We start from the raw sequence: 13,540 nt of genomic DNA on the forward strand, positions 1-13,540 counted from the left end.
ATTGTCACCCTAGTATCATGTCAAAGGTACATCTTCATTAACCTTTAGAACCTTCGCCGCTTACAATTAAAATTTTCATAAGAAAACCCACAATGAAAACAACATAGAAATAAGTGCATTTTTCGTGGATTCTATGTAGATTTCCACCTGAATTGTTCCGAAAAATTTTCAGATTAGAATATCTTTAGATTTTTACATGGACATAATTCCGCTGTTTTTCATTTTGAGCCGATATCTCCATTTTTAAAAATTTGGCTCGACTTTGAAGTTGAAAAAATAGGAAAAAAACGAAAAAGTGCACGTTTCTTCGGAATATTGTTGGAAAAAATGAAAATTTTCGCAAAAATGAAAATATCTCGACGTTAATACCTAGTAAAATAGTTAATAAATAACGGTGTAAAATTTCAAAAAGATTGGTCCATAAGTTTTTGAGATATGATGTACACCGTCTTTGAAAATGCTATCGTTCAGGAAACGCGTTTAAAGATTTTGAGGTCCATTCCTCTTTTCTTGGACATTAAAAAGGTCATATCTTGGTTGATCTTGCTCCGATTGGCTCAAAATTTTAACTGAATACTCTTGAATATATATGGGTCAAAATAATACTTTTTTACAAAACCGTGCACACGTATGTCACCGATCTTGACGCGCTTTTGGTATGTTATAGTACATGGTAAAAAGGTCCCAAAAAAAAATTTTTAGACCCCCTCCCCCCTCCTACCCGCCACTTCCGGTATAAACGTCCATTTTCGATCTATATTTTTTCTGAGGACATGAAGCAATTAAAAAATCTGAAAAAATTCACAAAAATACTTTTCAACAATCTGAACAACCTTGAATTTTTTCAGATTTTTTAAGTGCTTCAGGCCTTCCGAAAAAATCATTGAAAATTTTAAAAATCGAGATACGGCGATATAAGCCGATATAGTAAACGGAAATTTTTTCAGTTTTTTATTGCATTGAAAAACATAACCTCAATTTTTTTCAGATTTTTTCAGATGACCTAACGCACCTTTTGAAGCCAAAAACCGCTTTTTTTGACGAAAATAATTTTTTTAAGACGGTATGGAGCCTCGAAAAATCTGGAAAAATTTTTTTCTTGTTTTTTTCATCAAAATACATAACCTCAAATTTTTTCAGATTTTTTAATTGAAGGCGCTAGCTTCTAGAGCCGAAAAATGCTATTTTTAACAAAAAAAGGTTCCTAGAACCCGATGGTTCCGGTGAAAAAATTTGAAAATTCTTTTTTTGAATTCCTTGACAAATTTTAATAAATTTTGACCGTTTCAGAATTTCGATTGAAGCCTCCTAGCTCAATCTAAAGCAGGACAAAGATTAACGCAAAATTCTGAAGACGTTTCTGAAGACACATTAAGATATGATGAAACTATTTTGATGCTGTAGATTGAGCTAGGAGGCTTCAATCGAAATTCTGAAACGGTCAAAATTTATTAAAATTTGTCAAGGAATTCAAAAAAAATATTTTCAAATTTTTTCACCGGAACCATCGGGTTCTAGGAACCTTTTTTTGTTAAAAATAGCATTTTTCGGCTCTAGAAGCTATCGCCTTCAATTAAAAAATCTGAAAAAAATTTGAGGTTATGTATTTTGATGAAAAAAACAAGAAAAAAATTTTTCTAGATTTTTCGAGGCTCCATACCGTTTTAAAAAAATTATTTTCGTCAAAAAAAAGCGGTTTTTGGCTTCAAAAGGTGCGTTAGGTCATCTGAAAAAATCTGAAAAAAATTGAGGTTATGTTTTTCAATGCAATAAAAAACTGAAAAAATTTCCGTTTACTATATCGGCTTATATCGCCGTATCTCGATTTTTAAAATTTTCAATGATTTTTTCTGAAGGCCTGAAGCACTTAAAAAATCTGAAAAAATTCAAGGTTGTTTGGATTGTTGAAAAGTATTTTTGTGAATTTTTTCAGATTTTTTAATTGCTTCATGTCCTCAGAAAAAATATAGATCGAAAATGGACGTTTATACCGGAAGTGGGGGGTAGGAGGGGGGAGGGGGTCTAAAAATTTTTTTTTGGGACCTTTTTACCATGTACTATAACATACCAAAAGCGCGTCAAGATCGGTGACATACGTGCGCACGGTTTTGTAAAAAAGTATTATTTTGACCCATATAGAATCGAATAAGACAATAAAAAAAATATCGAAAATTTTTGCGAACAATACTTTACCCCCCTCCCCTTAAATAGGGTTGTTCCTACGAAAAAACTTGTTTAAAAACGTGTGAAATGTTCTAAATTCTTTCAAAATCCTTCATGGATACTCTATGAATACTTTGTGGCTACTTTCGAATACCAAAAGAACTCAAATCAAATTCTATTGGCTGTAATATCCAGAAATCTTGAAAAATGTTGAACGCTTGAAGAATTTTTTTGAATACTCGCAAATTTTTAAAGAATTGTTGCGAATCCTCATTGCGATCTGGAATGTCCATGTAAAATAATAAAGAAACACTCGTGGTGTAAATATTTCCCTTGGATCTTGAAACATCAGATTATAACTTCTAATTATATAGATAAAATTAATTAATCAATTTTTATTGAATTAATTATTAAAAGATTAATCGTTTTTTAAAAAGAAGCAAAATTCTTAAAGGACTCTCTCATTAGGCATTGTCCCGATACGAGTTGAACCTCGAGGTGGCGCACGTGTGTTATCCGAAGTCATGCGCACGGTACGTTTTTCGTTTGCTGCTACGTTATAGCGAAAAGAAGTTCGTCGTCTGCTTTACAGACGTTACACTGCAGAAATAGTAAGAATGGTAACATTTCGGATAACACAAGTGCGCCACCTCATGGTCAACTCATATCAGGACAATGCTTATAATAACGCTTTGTTTTCATTTTTCTGGCTACTCTTCTTGAACAATAAAAAAAATTTTTTTTAGTAAAAATTATACTTTGCAGAAAATTTTTGGGATACAGTTAAAAGCCTTCCTCACACTCTTGGTTTTTCACTTCAGTTTAAAATAAACAGCCAAATTTCTGCGTGGATTTTCAACGGATTCCACGCGGATGAAGAATTGAGTTCTACATAGATTTTTAGGTTCACAATAACAAGTTCCCTTATAAAAATTTCCTATAGGATCTCGCGAAATTCCTACAGAAGTCCTATAGGATTCCAATAGGAATTTCGCGGGATCCTATTGGAAATTTTTATAAGGGTTATTATTGCATTATAAATGTAGTAAGATGGAATATTATTTTTTTTACTAAAAATAAGATTCGTGCTGTTTTCAGAGTTATGTAAAAACACAGGTCAGCTTACGTTAAAGGGGTGACTGTCATTTACAATCTTTACCTACCTTTTTATACAACTTAGGCTGTTTCACTATGATTCCCGTAGAATTTCGGATTCCGCGTAGTACTCCGATGTGTGTCGCCAACGAATGCATGTTGCAAACGTCAAAAAATAGAATAATATTTAACTTCATGTTTAATCTACTTTTCTGTGTTGGCAGCATACGTTCTTAGGCGACGTACAGATATAAGAAGCGTACTCCAAATTGTTTGTAGAATCACCTCCAATTGATGTAATCAATGAATATAAGGAATGCGCATAACTAATTTTTTCTTCTAGTATCTGAGCTTAAGACTCTATACTGAACATTATATACGGAATTCTGGGTCTGTTATTAGCAGAAAAGAATTCGACCACGCAGATAGATTGACGTTCCATGGTTATAGATCCTTTTGGTAATCTATAATCAATAATTAATTAAAAATTTGCTGTAATCAAACCCAAATTATCTGATAAACAATTTTGGAATCATGTTTGGAATGATTGGAAAGAAACACGTAGAATTAGCAATAAGATGGTATGTTTCATTAAATAGTTTTGAATAAAATCTTTTATTTTTCCTTATAGATTTCGAGAATAGAAAAATGAAATTTTTATTTGTGATGAGTGCTATTAGGTTAAAATAATATATTATAAATATTTTCATAAGTAAAAATTATCTTGATCTGTCACATAATGTCATTGCGATGTATATTTTTATTTTTAATTTTGTAAACCCACATATTTTTGAAAAATCATAGCTATTTCCAATATTTTCATAACAACAAGCTGTCATTTTCACTTTCACAAATCAAACTTCAACAAATCAACATCTCTATATCTATCATCTATCATGTCTGTGCAAGTTATATAATCTGAAATCAGCATGTGATTAGTTCTTTATTATTTTATGAAGTATAAACTTGATTCTTAACATCTTTAAACCAATTAATTTGTCAATGATTTCAAGTATTTGTTATGAGGAAATTAAGTTTTCTTTGATGCTCTTATCAAAAACTGCAATAAGATGCACTTATATTATGAAATGATGCAACTCATAATTATTTAGTAATGAACATTTTTTAATTTTTTTTTTTTAAAGTTTTTATTTACTACTCGAGAATGCTCTTCCATTTTTATTTACCATTCCCAACTATTTTTTTTATGTATTGATAAAAAAACTAATTCATAGTCATGCTTGAAACAATACAAATGCCTTGTCCATTCATAAATTTCAGTTAATTATTGTGTACCATTCTCACTTGATATTTGTATTTTCAACTATTATTCAACTAAGATTTTCAACTAAGAATTGATCAGCTAATTTAATTGAACAATCTGATTTGTCTCTAGAAAAACTTTTCTTATAACTTTCAAGTATATTAGACTTCACTAAAAAAAATTTTGATTGTAAAGCTTTAAGAGTCAATAATATAAGTTGTAAACTACTTCTAATATTGAGAAAAAAACATTTTTTCTTGAATTAATCTGCAAAAAACACTTAAAAATTAATTGAAAGAATAACTTAATTTATTACATATGCATAGATTTTAATATATTATTACAAATTTGTAAACATTTGCTCATTTTCAGGATTCCATCAGCAGCTACCTATGGAACTGGAGCTGGCTTAGCTTTACTTTATTTTACGGATTGGAAATTGGTCTTGCAATACGTACCATATTACAGAGGAAAATATGACTTGTCAAAATAAATTATTATTAGCATTAAAATGAAAAAGTGTTCTTCAATAGTGTGAAACTCATGAATAAATAAATAGTTTTAAACGTTGTTATTATTTTTATGTTATTTTTAAAATTTATTTTACTGTGATAATCCCAAACACATGAATTGAAATCCTAATTAGAAAATTCATAATATGTCGTTATTATTGAAAATAGTTAAACAATAGAAATTGTTGTTGGTTAGAAAGTTATTAATTCAATTAAACAAGCTATTAAAATCTTTGTTGTCCAATACTAAGTTTGATATACAAAATCATTAGAAAATTAAAATGAAAATTTTGTAAAAACTATAAAAGTGAGTAATAATAAAATTTTCGAACAAAATTCCTAAGATTCACTGACTTATTAGTTATTCCAAGTCTATTGCCCCTGAGGCCTCTTGCCTCTTGGTACTCGCTCGTCTTTTGCAGGTCTTCTATATGTCGGGAGCCACAAGACCTTTGAAGTGATGGCACCAAGACACCAGTCCCTATGCGATCGGTTAGCTATACACACTCAGTCGGTAGCGGGTCTCGTGGGTTGGAATCGAACCTCGAATCTCTATATGCCTGATCAATTCCATATACAACTCATACGTCGTAACCTCTCGACCACGAGACCCTTCACTCCTTAATGTAAAAAACTTCGCATTCAACGTATCAAGCAACGTCATCTATGCCTTTTTGGTTCTTCAGACTGGTTACTTTAATTGCTTCCTCATAGCAAAAGTACAACTTTTCATTTTCAGTCGTTAACTTTCATAATATTCGGTGAATCTCTATTTTTGGATCTTAAATTAGAGCTTGACCGCTCTGCTTCCATTATACCGAAAAAAAATATAAAAATTTCTTCATTTATACATGAAAAAAATCGAAAAAAAATTTTTTCCAAAAAAAAAACCAGTTTACAACACGATACAAAAAAGCATAACTTTTTAACTTCTCGGTGGATCCTATAATATGTTTTTGACGCTTCATACGACACACAAATCCTGCAAAACGAGCTTAACAACTTCTCGCTACGTGTCTCCGTTCAAAAGTTACACTGGTTTCGAACCACCACACGTACATACATACACACACACACACACACACACACACACACACACACATCGACCCTCGCGAAAATCATGCCCAACACCGGTGGGCCCAGAAGCAACCGACGAGAACTCTATGCTCACGTCGTCGACTCGATCCTCTTGTATGGAGCGCCTATCTGGAGATGCGCCTTCGTAGAAGCAGACCTACATCCGTAATGGGTAGAGAGGGGATACGGAGAAGTGGACTACTATCTCACGCAACTCCTGTCCCGGCACGGCTACTTCAAAAGCCATAGCCAGCGCTATGATAACACCCTTAGCGCTCTCTGCCCAGTCTGCCCAAACACGATAGAAGACACGGAGCATGTGTTCTTTTGCTGTCCGCGATTCCACGAAGAGAGGGAGAGACTTCAACAAGTCCTCCAAGAAGAAATCGAGCCGGAAAACATCGTCCGGCTCATGCTCGAGACTGCAGGCAATTGGATGGCAGTAGCGTCTTTTGCGCAATCAGTCGTCACTAGACTGACGCAAGAGGCACAAGAGGTTTAAAAATGATCCGGACAATGCTGTGAGAAAAAGACGAAAACGACGTTTCTGGTTCCCGAACCCCTAATCACTGTAAGGGGGATGGGGTATGTACGAAAAAGACACAGATGTAGCAGAGAAGCTCTATAGAGTCCCCACATTCAAATGGTTTTCAGTGGGGTACTCGTTTCGAAGGGCCACTGGCTGCAGAGTTCACTCTGCACACGTCCAAAAAAAAAAAAAACAACACACACATCGACCGGCCTCCTTGGCTCAGTGGGTATAGTTCTTGTCTGCTGATACAAGGTGTGTCGTAGGGCGTGGGTTGGATCCCCGGCGAATTTTCGAGGTGCATTTTTTAGTCTGGTGTGGTCGAGCCCGTGCCCGAGGTGGAGCGGCCACTCAAAAAGAAAACACGGAATATGTCATCATAGGTACATACCATAAGTAGGAGCCCGAGGCGAGGACTCACAAGGTCGGCAATAGACGGGGAGCACAACTCTCCCAGGGTGAAGTCGGAAGCGAGAACCACACTCACAAGATGGCACTGGGTAGCGAGTTCTAATACTTAACTCAAAAGGAGACGACAGCAATGTGTGACCACGCAGTAGACGGCTCTGAAAAGGGGGATACGACAATCGAGAGATGGCATCGCGTAGGATCGGAGGTTTACCAAGTACAAAAAAATGAGTCCCTGAACCCCTAATTGTCGCATATCACTATGCGACGGATGGAAGATGTATGAAAATAACGACTAACATAAAAGTAGCAGAAATGCTCAACTAACCCCGGCCTCACCGAAGCAATGCCTAGCGGCGGTTACCGGTGAGTGTTCGAATGGGGTGGAGTAGAAAAACAAAAAAAACACACATGCAGACCTTTGTTGGTAATTCAATGTAGTTTCCAAATATCAACACAAATTTTCCTACGAAGTCTGGTTCCAAATCTCATTTTCAAGCCTATCACATAACTTCGTCTATGAGGAAGCAAATGCCGAGTATTGTTTCGTCATCAAATGAATAAACAAATTGACTCCAATTAACGTAAACATTTTCTTATATATTACGCTTTAAAGAAATCTTACGCTTTGAATCTTGAAAAAAATCTCACTGTTCCAAAAAATCTGAAAACTGATAGTAAAAAAAAACAAAAAACTGCGAGTCATTCTAGAATAAATTCAAAAACAATGAGCTGTTGTCATGAAGATACTAGGGCTTTATAAATCCTTCAATGAATTCCATAAAGAAATTCTTAGAAAATTCGAATTTTCGGAACTCAATGTTGAATCTCAATGTTGAATCAATGTATGGTCTTTAAGAAAAGCCCATATGTTGAACGGATGTAGCATTTATTATGAGGGCCTATACTACGAGCCAAAGATATTTAGATTCTAATGCATGACTACAGCTTAATAATTCATTCTCGAATGACTTGCAGTTTTTAACTATATTTGACACAACTTTTTATATTATAGAATTTTGTCGTCAACGTGCATGATGTGTTGAAGATAAACTGTCTATGCAATGCACGGTTTCATGTATACCACTCTAATTGTGTGCATGATATTGGCAACACTGTACACGCGTAACACACATCCTGTACAGAGTTAGTTCGCTCATCCGTGTGCCTTGGCAGTACACCAAATGTAATTGAAAAACCTGTTCATTAAACATTTAAACGTGACAATCTTTATTATCAACCTGTGTTGGATTATAAGTTAATCCTTCCGTATTTCAATAATATGCGGCGTTTTTACCCAAATATAAATCCTTGAACTGTATTTGTACCATGAGTTATATGTATATGACTTTTTTGCTATTAGATAGTTCATAACAAAATTAGTTGTTCATGTTTAACTTCAACGGTGTGTTACTCCTTTTGTGCTAAGCATTAATCAGCAACGCTTGCTTTTTTTCGTCATGAATATCGAAAAAAATATCCATCAATTGATTACTAAACCAATTCTTGCAAATCAAGTGGGAAAAAGAAATGTACGATACTCGTGCCATTGGGACACTTTTAGGCCCAGCTATTAGGAAACTACGCCGTGCTAAAAAGTGTTACTTATGGCACTTGTATCGTAAAGTATTATTGTGCGGGTCGGTACAGGATGCGAGTTAAAATCGAGCTAGTGTGTGGACAGAATGTGTAAGCGTGTACTAGTAGTGTGTTCGAAAGTGAGTTACAGTGTAAAGACTGAATGGGTGACACGACTGCTGTGCAACAGTGTGTTTGAGTGGGTGTTACAGTCCAAGGACTGAGCGTGGATCACGAATTTTATGTGAAAAGTGTGTGTGTAAGTTTACGAACGATGAGTAACACCAGCCACCATCATGGTGCAACCGTAATCAATTGTAATCAGCCACAAGTAAGCGAAGAATAAAAATATCTTTTATGTTGAATTCAGGTTCTTTCCATTTATCACCCTTTCCTCAGCAGTATTAGAGTAGGGTAATAATAATATTCAGTACGACAAAATATTGTATATTTAGCCCTGTATCAGGCTTTGTAACATATAAAAATACAGTGTTTTTCTAAAGCTAGTCATGGTCACAAAGGCAATAAACGTTCTGGTTTTGCTTCTGTTGAATTGACGTCCTACTCCCAAATGTATTGCAATATACATAGGAGAGAATATAGAATTGACCAAAAATTTTCGAGTTTTTGTACGTTCATTCGTCAGGCACAAAATGATCGACTTATTCAAGGCCAACTAAACGAAATAGTTGTTTAACGACAACTATTTACAAAAGACAAAACTGGTAAAACTAAGAACAATTATTAACACATGTAACATGAGTATAACACGATATTTTTGTGAAGTGTGAAAATGAACCACGAAATCCGCCTTCGTCAAGAAAAGGTCAATATTATTAGGCGAAATCAATCAAGTAGAAAACAAATTGACTGAGGGATTTGCTATTGATCTTCCAATCGGCCCTCGTCAGGTTCTCACAGAAGAGCTGTAGTCAGCTGGTGTGTCTCTCCCAAAAGTGGTGTTAAATTTTAGATTTATAATGAGGACCTGTGGAGGCCTCTTGTCGATTTGCCTATCATCCTATACGGTATACGGAGCTCACGTCAGTTTGTACCACGATTTTAATGAATTATGATTTTAGTTGATTTTAGTGATTAATTGCACCGCAAGTCCAACGTAGAGTGTAATTGAAAATTGAAGCTAATGTAGCTAGTGCAGTGCAGTCAACCAGGAGCCTCGAGAGTACGAGCGAGCCAAGCCAGTTAGGTCATCTACGCCAACACCGAGAATCGTCCACTAGGCCTACACATCATATGAGTAAATAAATTAGTAAGCCTAGATGAAAGTCAACCTTTGTAATTCAATGTATGAATGCCCGTGAATAAATTTATTGTAGTTCTATACCCAGTAAAAACCCGCATTCTTCATGTTTCTCCCTCATTCTTACAAGCCAGAATAAAAGCATTTAATAATTATTTTTCTGTGCATCTCTTGATGTTACAGAACAATAAAAGTAAGAATATTACGAGCTAGAAGGGGGCTCAATTGTTTTTAATTTGTTTATTTAAAGTATTAGGCTATAAAAGTGTAAGATTTAGTACTTCATGAAACAAGTGCCATATGTAACAATTTTGGAGCTATAAGGACCGCTCTGCGCTCGGACCTTAAATTGCGCCGAAAACTGTTCCCATGGCACGAGTATCATACTAAATTTTATAGCACTGTGCTAAATTTACAGTTTTCCCTCTTTTCCCATGCATAAGTGGCACTTTCTGGTAGCACGACCGCATGCGAGTGTGATGCGAACGCAGCGGTGCCAGAAAGTGCGACTTATGCCTCAGAAGAGCGTGCCATAAAATTTATGTGAACTTATGCCACGCGTGCTTTAAAAATGTATTACGTTTTCAGCATCACAAAAAACATTAATATATCATTCAAATGATATAAAAAATCCATCCTAGAAATTATTATTAATAGCTCAAGATGAAAATATTTTCAAGGGTAGAAGGGAAAAACATTATTTAAAAAATCAAAAAAAAATTGTATCGACGCTTTAGTTTAAGATTTTATCTTTTAGTATCCATTGTGAAATGTCAAATATATTTATGTATAATAATGGTATATAAGATATAATTAATATACCTTATACGAATATTTAAATTGCTTGTCGCAATTAAATATTAATAATCAAACAAAAATTAATAATAGGTATACTATAAACACTGTAACCATTTTTTTTAAATACACTGAACACTTAAAAAACTCAATTTCATTGAAAGCCAATTTCAGTTGTAAGATATTTTATGATTTGTAGTTCCATTAAAATTCATTTAGTTATAAATTTTTATTGCTTTTTCCAAATAGTTGATGCGAGATCGCTTCGGAGCTTTGTTCACATGTTCCAAACCAAGCCAAGGTTTCTGCGGTTGAGCATTCGGGTTTGATAGTGGAAATACTGTAAAAAAATTATATTTATATTTATGATAAATCTATTTTATTTTAGGATTGCTATAATATCTCTTTCTTGAACCTTTAACTGGTAAAATAAAGCTTAATTTTACCAGACGGAACAGAAAACAGGTGCTTCATGAAAGAACTTACTTTGATTTTGATGTGGCTTGAAATCTGATAGATCAATGCAATAATCAGGCGACTCGCTGATGAAATTAGCTTTATTGGACACAACTATAGCAAATTTAAACTGAAAAATAATTATTGATTAATTATGTAAATTCAAACGTTATAGAAAATTAAATAAATATTATATTATGATTTTTGAAGAATTATTATAATGTTTTCAAAATTTCTTTGTTTTTCTTAAAACACTTTTGTGCAAATATAAATGTTCGTTGTTATCGAAAATCGTTAGGTTAAGTGCTTCGCAGGTGGTAGTGTTTTGGGTGCAATTTTAAAGTTATGAATATGAGTCACAAAAATTTTGAAAATACATATGAACAACAAAAGAAGTACTTGTGCTTGTATTTTTAAATCGATTTTTTACAAAATGGCGTCATTTTGAACAAAAAATGTAAAAAAACACCAAAAATTCAGCTGAAATTTGTTAATAATTTTTGAAAAAATTAATATATTACGAAATCCTCAGGTACTTCTGTTGAGAAAGCAGTCGGGAATAGACAGTTCAAATTTCAAGTCGATCGGATGAAAATTGTTCGAGAAATCTTCCGCCCGACTTTGAAAATGTGAATTGAGAAAAAATCCTTCAAAGTTGTTAGTAAAAGACAGAAAAGATAAATTAAGAATATCTTTAGTCTGCCATTCCTGCATCGTACAATTGCCTTTCAGATGGAAATACTCATCCTGCAGATCCTTTCTGGTACTTATTAACATTATCTTACTATTCTATGCACTACTATACACTATAGTACAGTATAGTAGTACATGGTAGGGGTGCCTGAACACCCCAGGATATTTTTGAGGTGTTAAAGGACTCTTTATGCAAAAAAAAGAAAAAATGATTTTCAAAAAATTCTAGGGTGGTTTACCGCCTCAATTTTGGCACATAAGAAGTATGTATTTTGAATGGTATGCATGCGTATTAGTGATATTGATTTTTAATTTTCCAGCCAGACTATTATCGAAACGATAATATAGTTTATGCAAAAGAGTGGTCGTAATTTCAAGGTGAACCAGCTTTTTTCTTGAAAAAGGGTTAAACATTAAGAAACACGGGGAGACTATGCAAACGACAGATTTTATTTTCTAGTGATTTTTATTAGGCATTATTCCATCCTTTATTTTCAAGCCAACTTCAGGTATTTTATGACTCGCAAGTGTAGCTTAATTTGCTTAATTGCAGGAGATCAAAAGAAGGTAAGAGTACAAGACTCTTCGCGGACATGGATGAAATGAGACTGCTTTAGGAAGCCACACGATGCGCTAGAAGAGCGATCGTCACGGGCCTCCAAAATAACTCGGGTGACATAAGTGTGTGAGAATGCTTGCAGTTGCGGGGACGAGCAGAGTTAGCGTTAGCGTAATATGATTATTCTATAGAAAAAAGTTCCAGTCAAGGGTGATAAGGCTACATATGAGCCGAGACTGCTGCACGCGTTTGATTTTTTAGGTCTAAACCTTTGGTCATGCCATCAATTGGCTTCTCTTTAATAAGTCAATAGAGGGACTACTAACTTTTTTAGGTTGGTCGTACAATGCGATGTCTTGGACAAATCTAATTTGCTGGATAGGTTCATCCCAACCGCCCAAAACCTCCGACTATTGTGGGGACTATTGACGGGACAGCGAGTTCCTTAGATAATATGTAGATTCCTAACAAAATGAAAAACATCTAAGCTATGTTGGACTTAATGTTTTTCACAGGAAAGAATAATATCTATCCACTGAAATTTAGTAGTTCAGGGAAATTTACAACCATTCAGGAATTTGTAAGAAGTTGAGGGTAAGTCATATATCCGGTAAGAACACCTTTGCGGCAACAGATGTCACGAGAATTTCTCGTCATACGAGAGAACGAATATTCTCAGCTATCAAAAAGTTCAAAGGTCTAGAACATTCAGCCAATATTGTTACACGATTCAGATTTAAATTATTTTTTCCTTAGTTAAAAGTGAATCATTTATTTTCCAACTTTGTGATGCCATTCAGGAAATTGATATAATTATGCCTCTGCAACATTGTCAATACGAATTGTCTTTCAAACTTACTTATTTAGGATTGACTGTATTTAAAGGTTGTAAGAATTAAACAACAACTATAAATTCAACTTACGTCAAAGTAAGTAGAAAATAAAAAAAAACAGACCAATTGTGTCAATCTTCTAAAAGTTATCACAAAAATTCAAGATGATTGAATGTTTATTCAGCGCACGAGCGTAGCAAATATGATGTCACAATGCTATGAAAATTTTTACATTTCCTCGACTCATCAATTAGGGTTATAATAAAAATTTAGTTTGACATACCAGAAAATAGTACTTTACAGCATTGCAGGGCATA

The 13,540-nt window shown here is 34.1% G+C and overlaps 2 protein-coding genes across 2 annotated transcripts in view; one reads left to right on the plus strand and one right to left on the minus strand.

Moving 5' to 3' along the window:
• The first annotated feature begins 3,617 nt into the window (after positions 1 to 3,617).
• On the plus strand, positions 3,618 to 5,101 carry LOC106658198 (cytochrome b-c1 complex subunit 10-like). Its single transcript, XM_014380044.2, has 2 exons — positions 3,618 to 3,839; positions 4,895 to 5,101. Exons 1-2 carry the CDS (start codon positions 3,793 to 3,795, stop codon positions 5,013 to 5,015), a joined length of 168 nt encoding a protein of 55 aa, XP_014235530.1. The 5' UTR covers positions 3,618 to 3,792; the 3' UTR covers positions 5,016 to 5,101.
• Positions 5,102 to 10,614: 5,513 nt separating this feature from the next.
• The window catches only part of LOC106658194 (ubiquitin carboxyl-terminal hydrolase 7), a 28,502-nt gene continuing 25,576 nt past the window's right edge, over positions 10,615 to 13,540 (minus strand). Inside the window, exons 17-18 of the mRNA XM_014380037.2 lie at positions 11,169 to 11,268; positions 10,615 to 11,022 (exon numbers count right to left, since the gene is read on the minus strand). Of these exons, the coding sequence (XP_014235523.1) occupies positions 10,898 to 11,022; positions 11,169 to 11,268 (225 nt within the window). The 3' untranslated portion in view covers positions 10,615 to 10,897. The remainder of the gene's footprint in view (positions 11,023 to 11,168; positions 11,269 to 13,540) is intronic.

Source organism: Trichogramma pretiosum, unplaced genomic scaffold (assembly GCF_000599845.2).
Source record: "Trichogramma pretiosum strain Unisexual culture from Peru unplaced genomic scaffold, Tpre_2.0 scaffold58, whole genome shotgun sequence".
NCBI lineage: Eukaryota > Metazoa > Arthropoda > Insecta > Hymenoptera > Trichogrammatidae > Trichogramma > Trichogramma pretiosum.

Bases quoted from the DNA above. Each gene is read 5' to 3' on its own strand.
- LOC106658198 (XM_014380044.2), top strand. From the start codon at position 3,793: ATGTTTGGAATGATTGGAAAGAAACACGTAGAATTAGCAATAAGATG. The intron at 3,840-4,894 runs GTATGTTTCATT...GCTCATTTTCAG, and splicing joins GTAGAATTAGCAATAAGATG to GATTCCATCAGCAGCTACCT.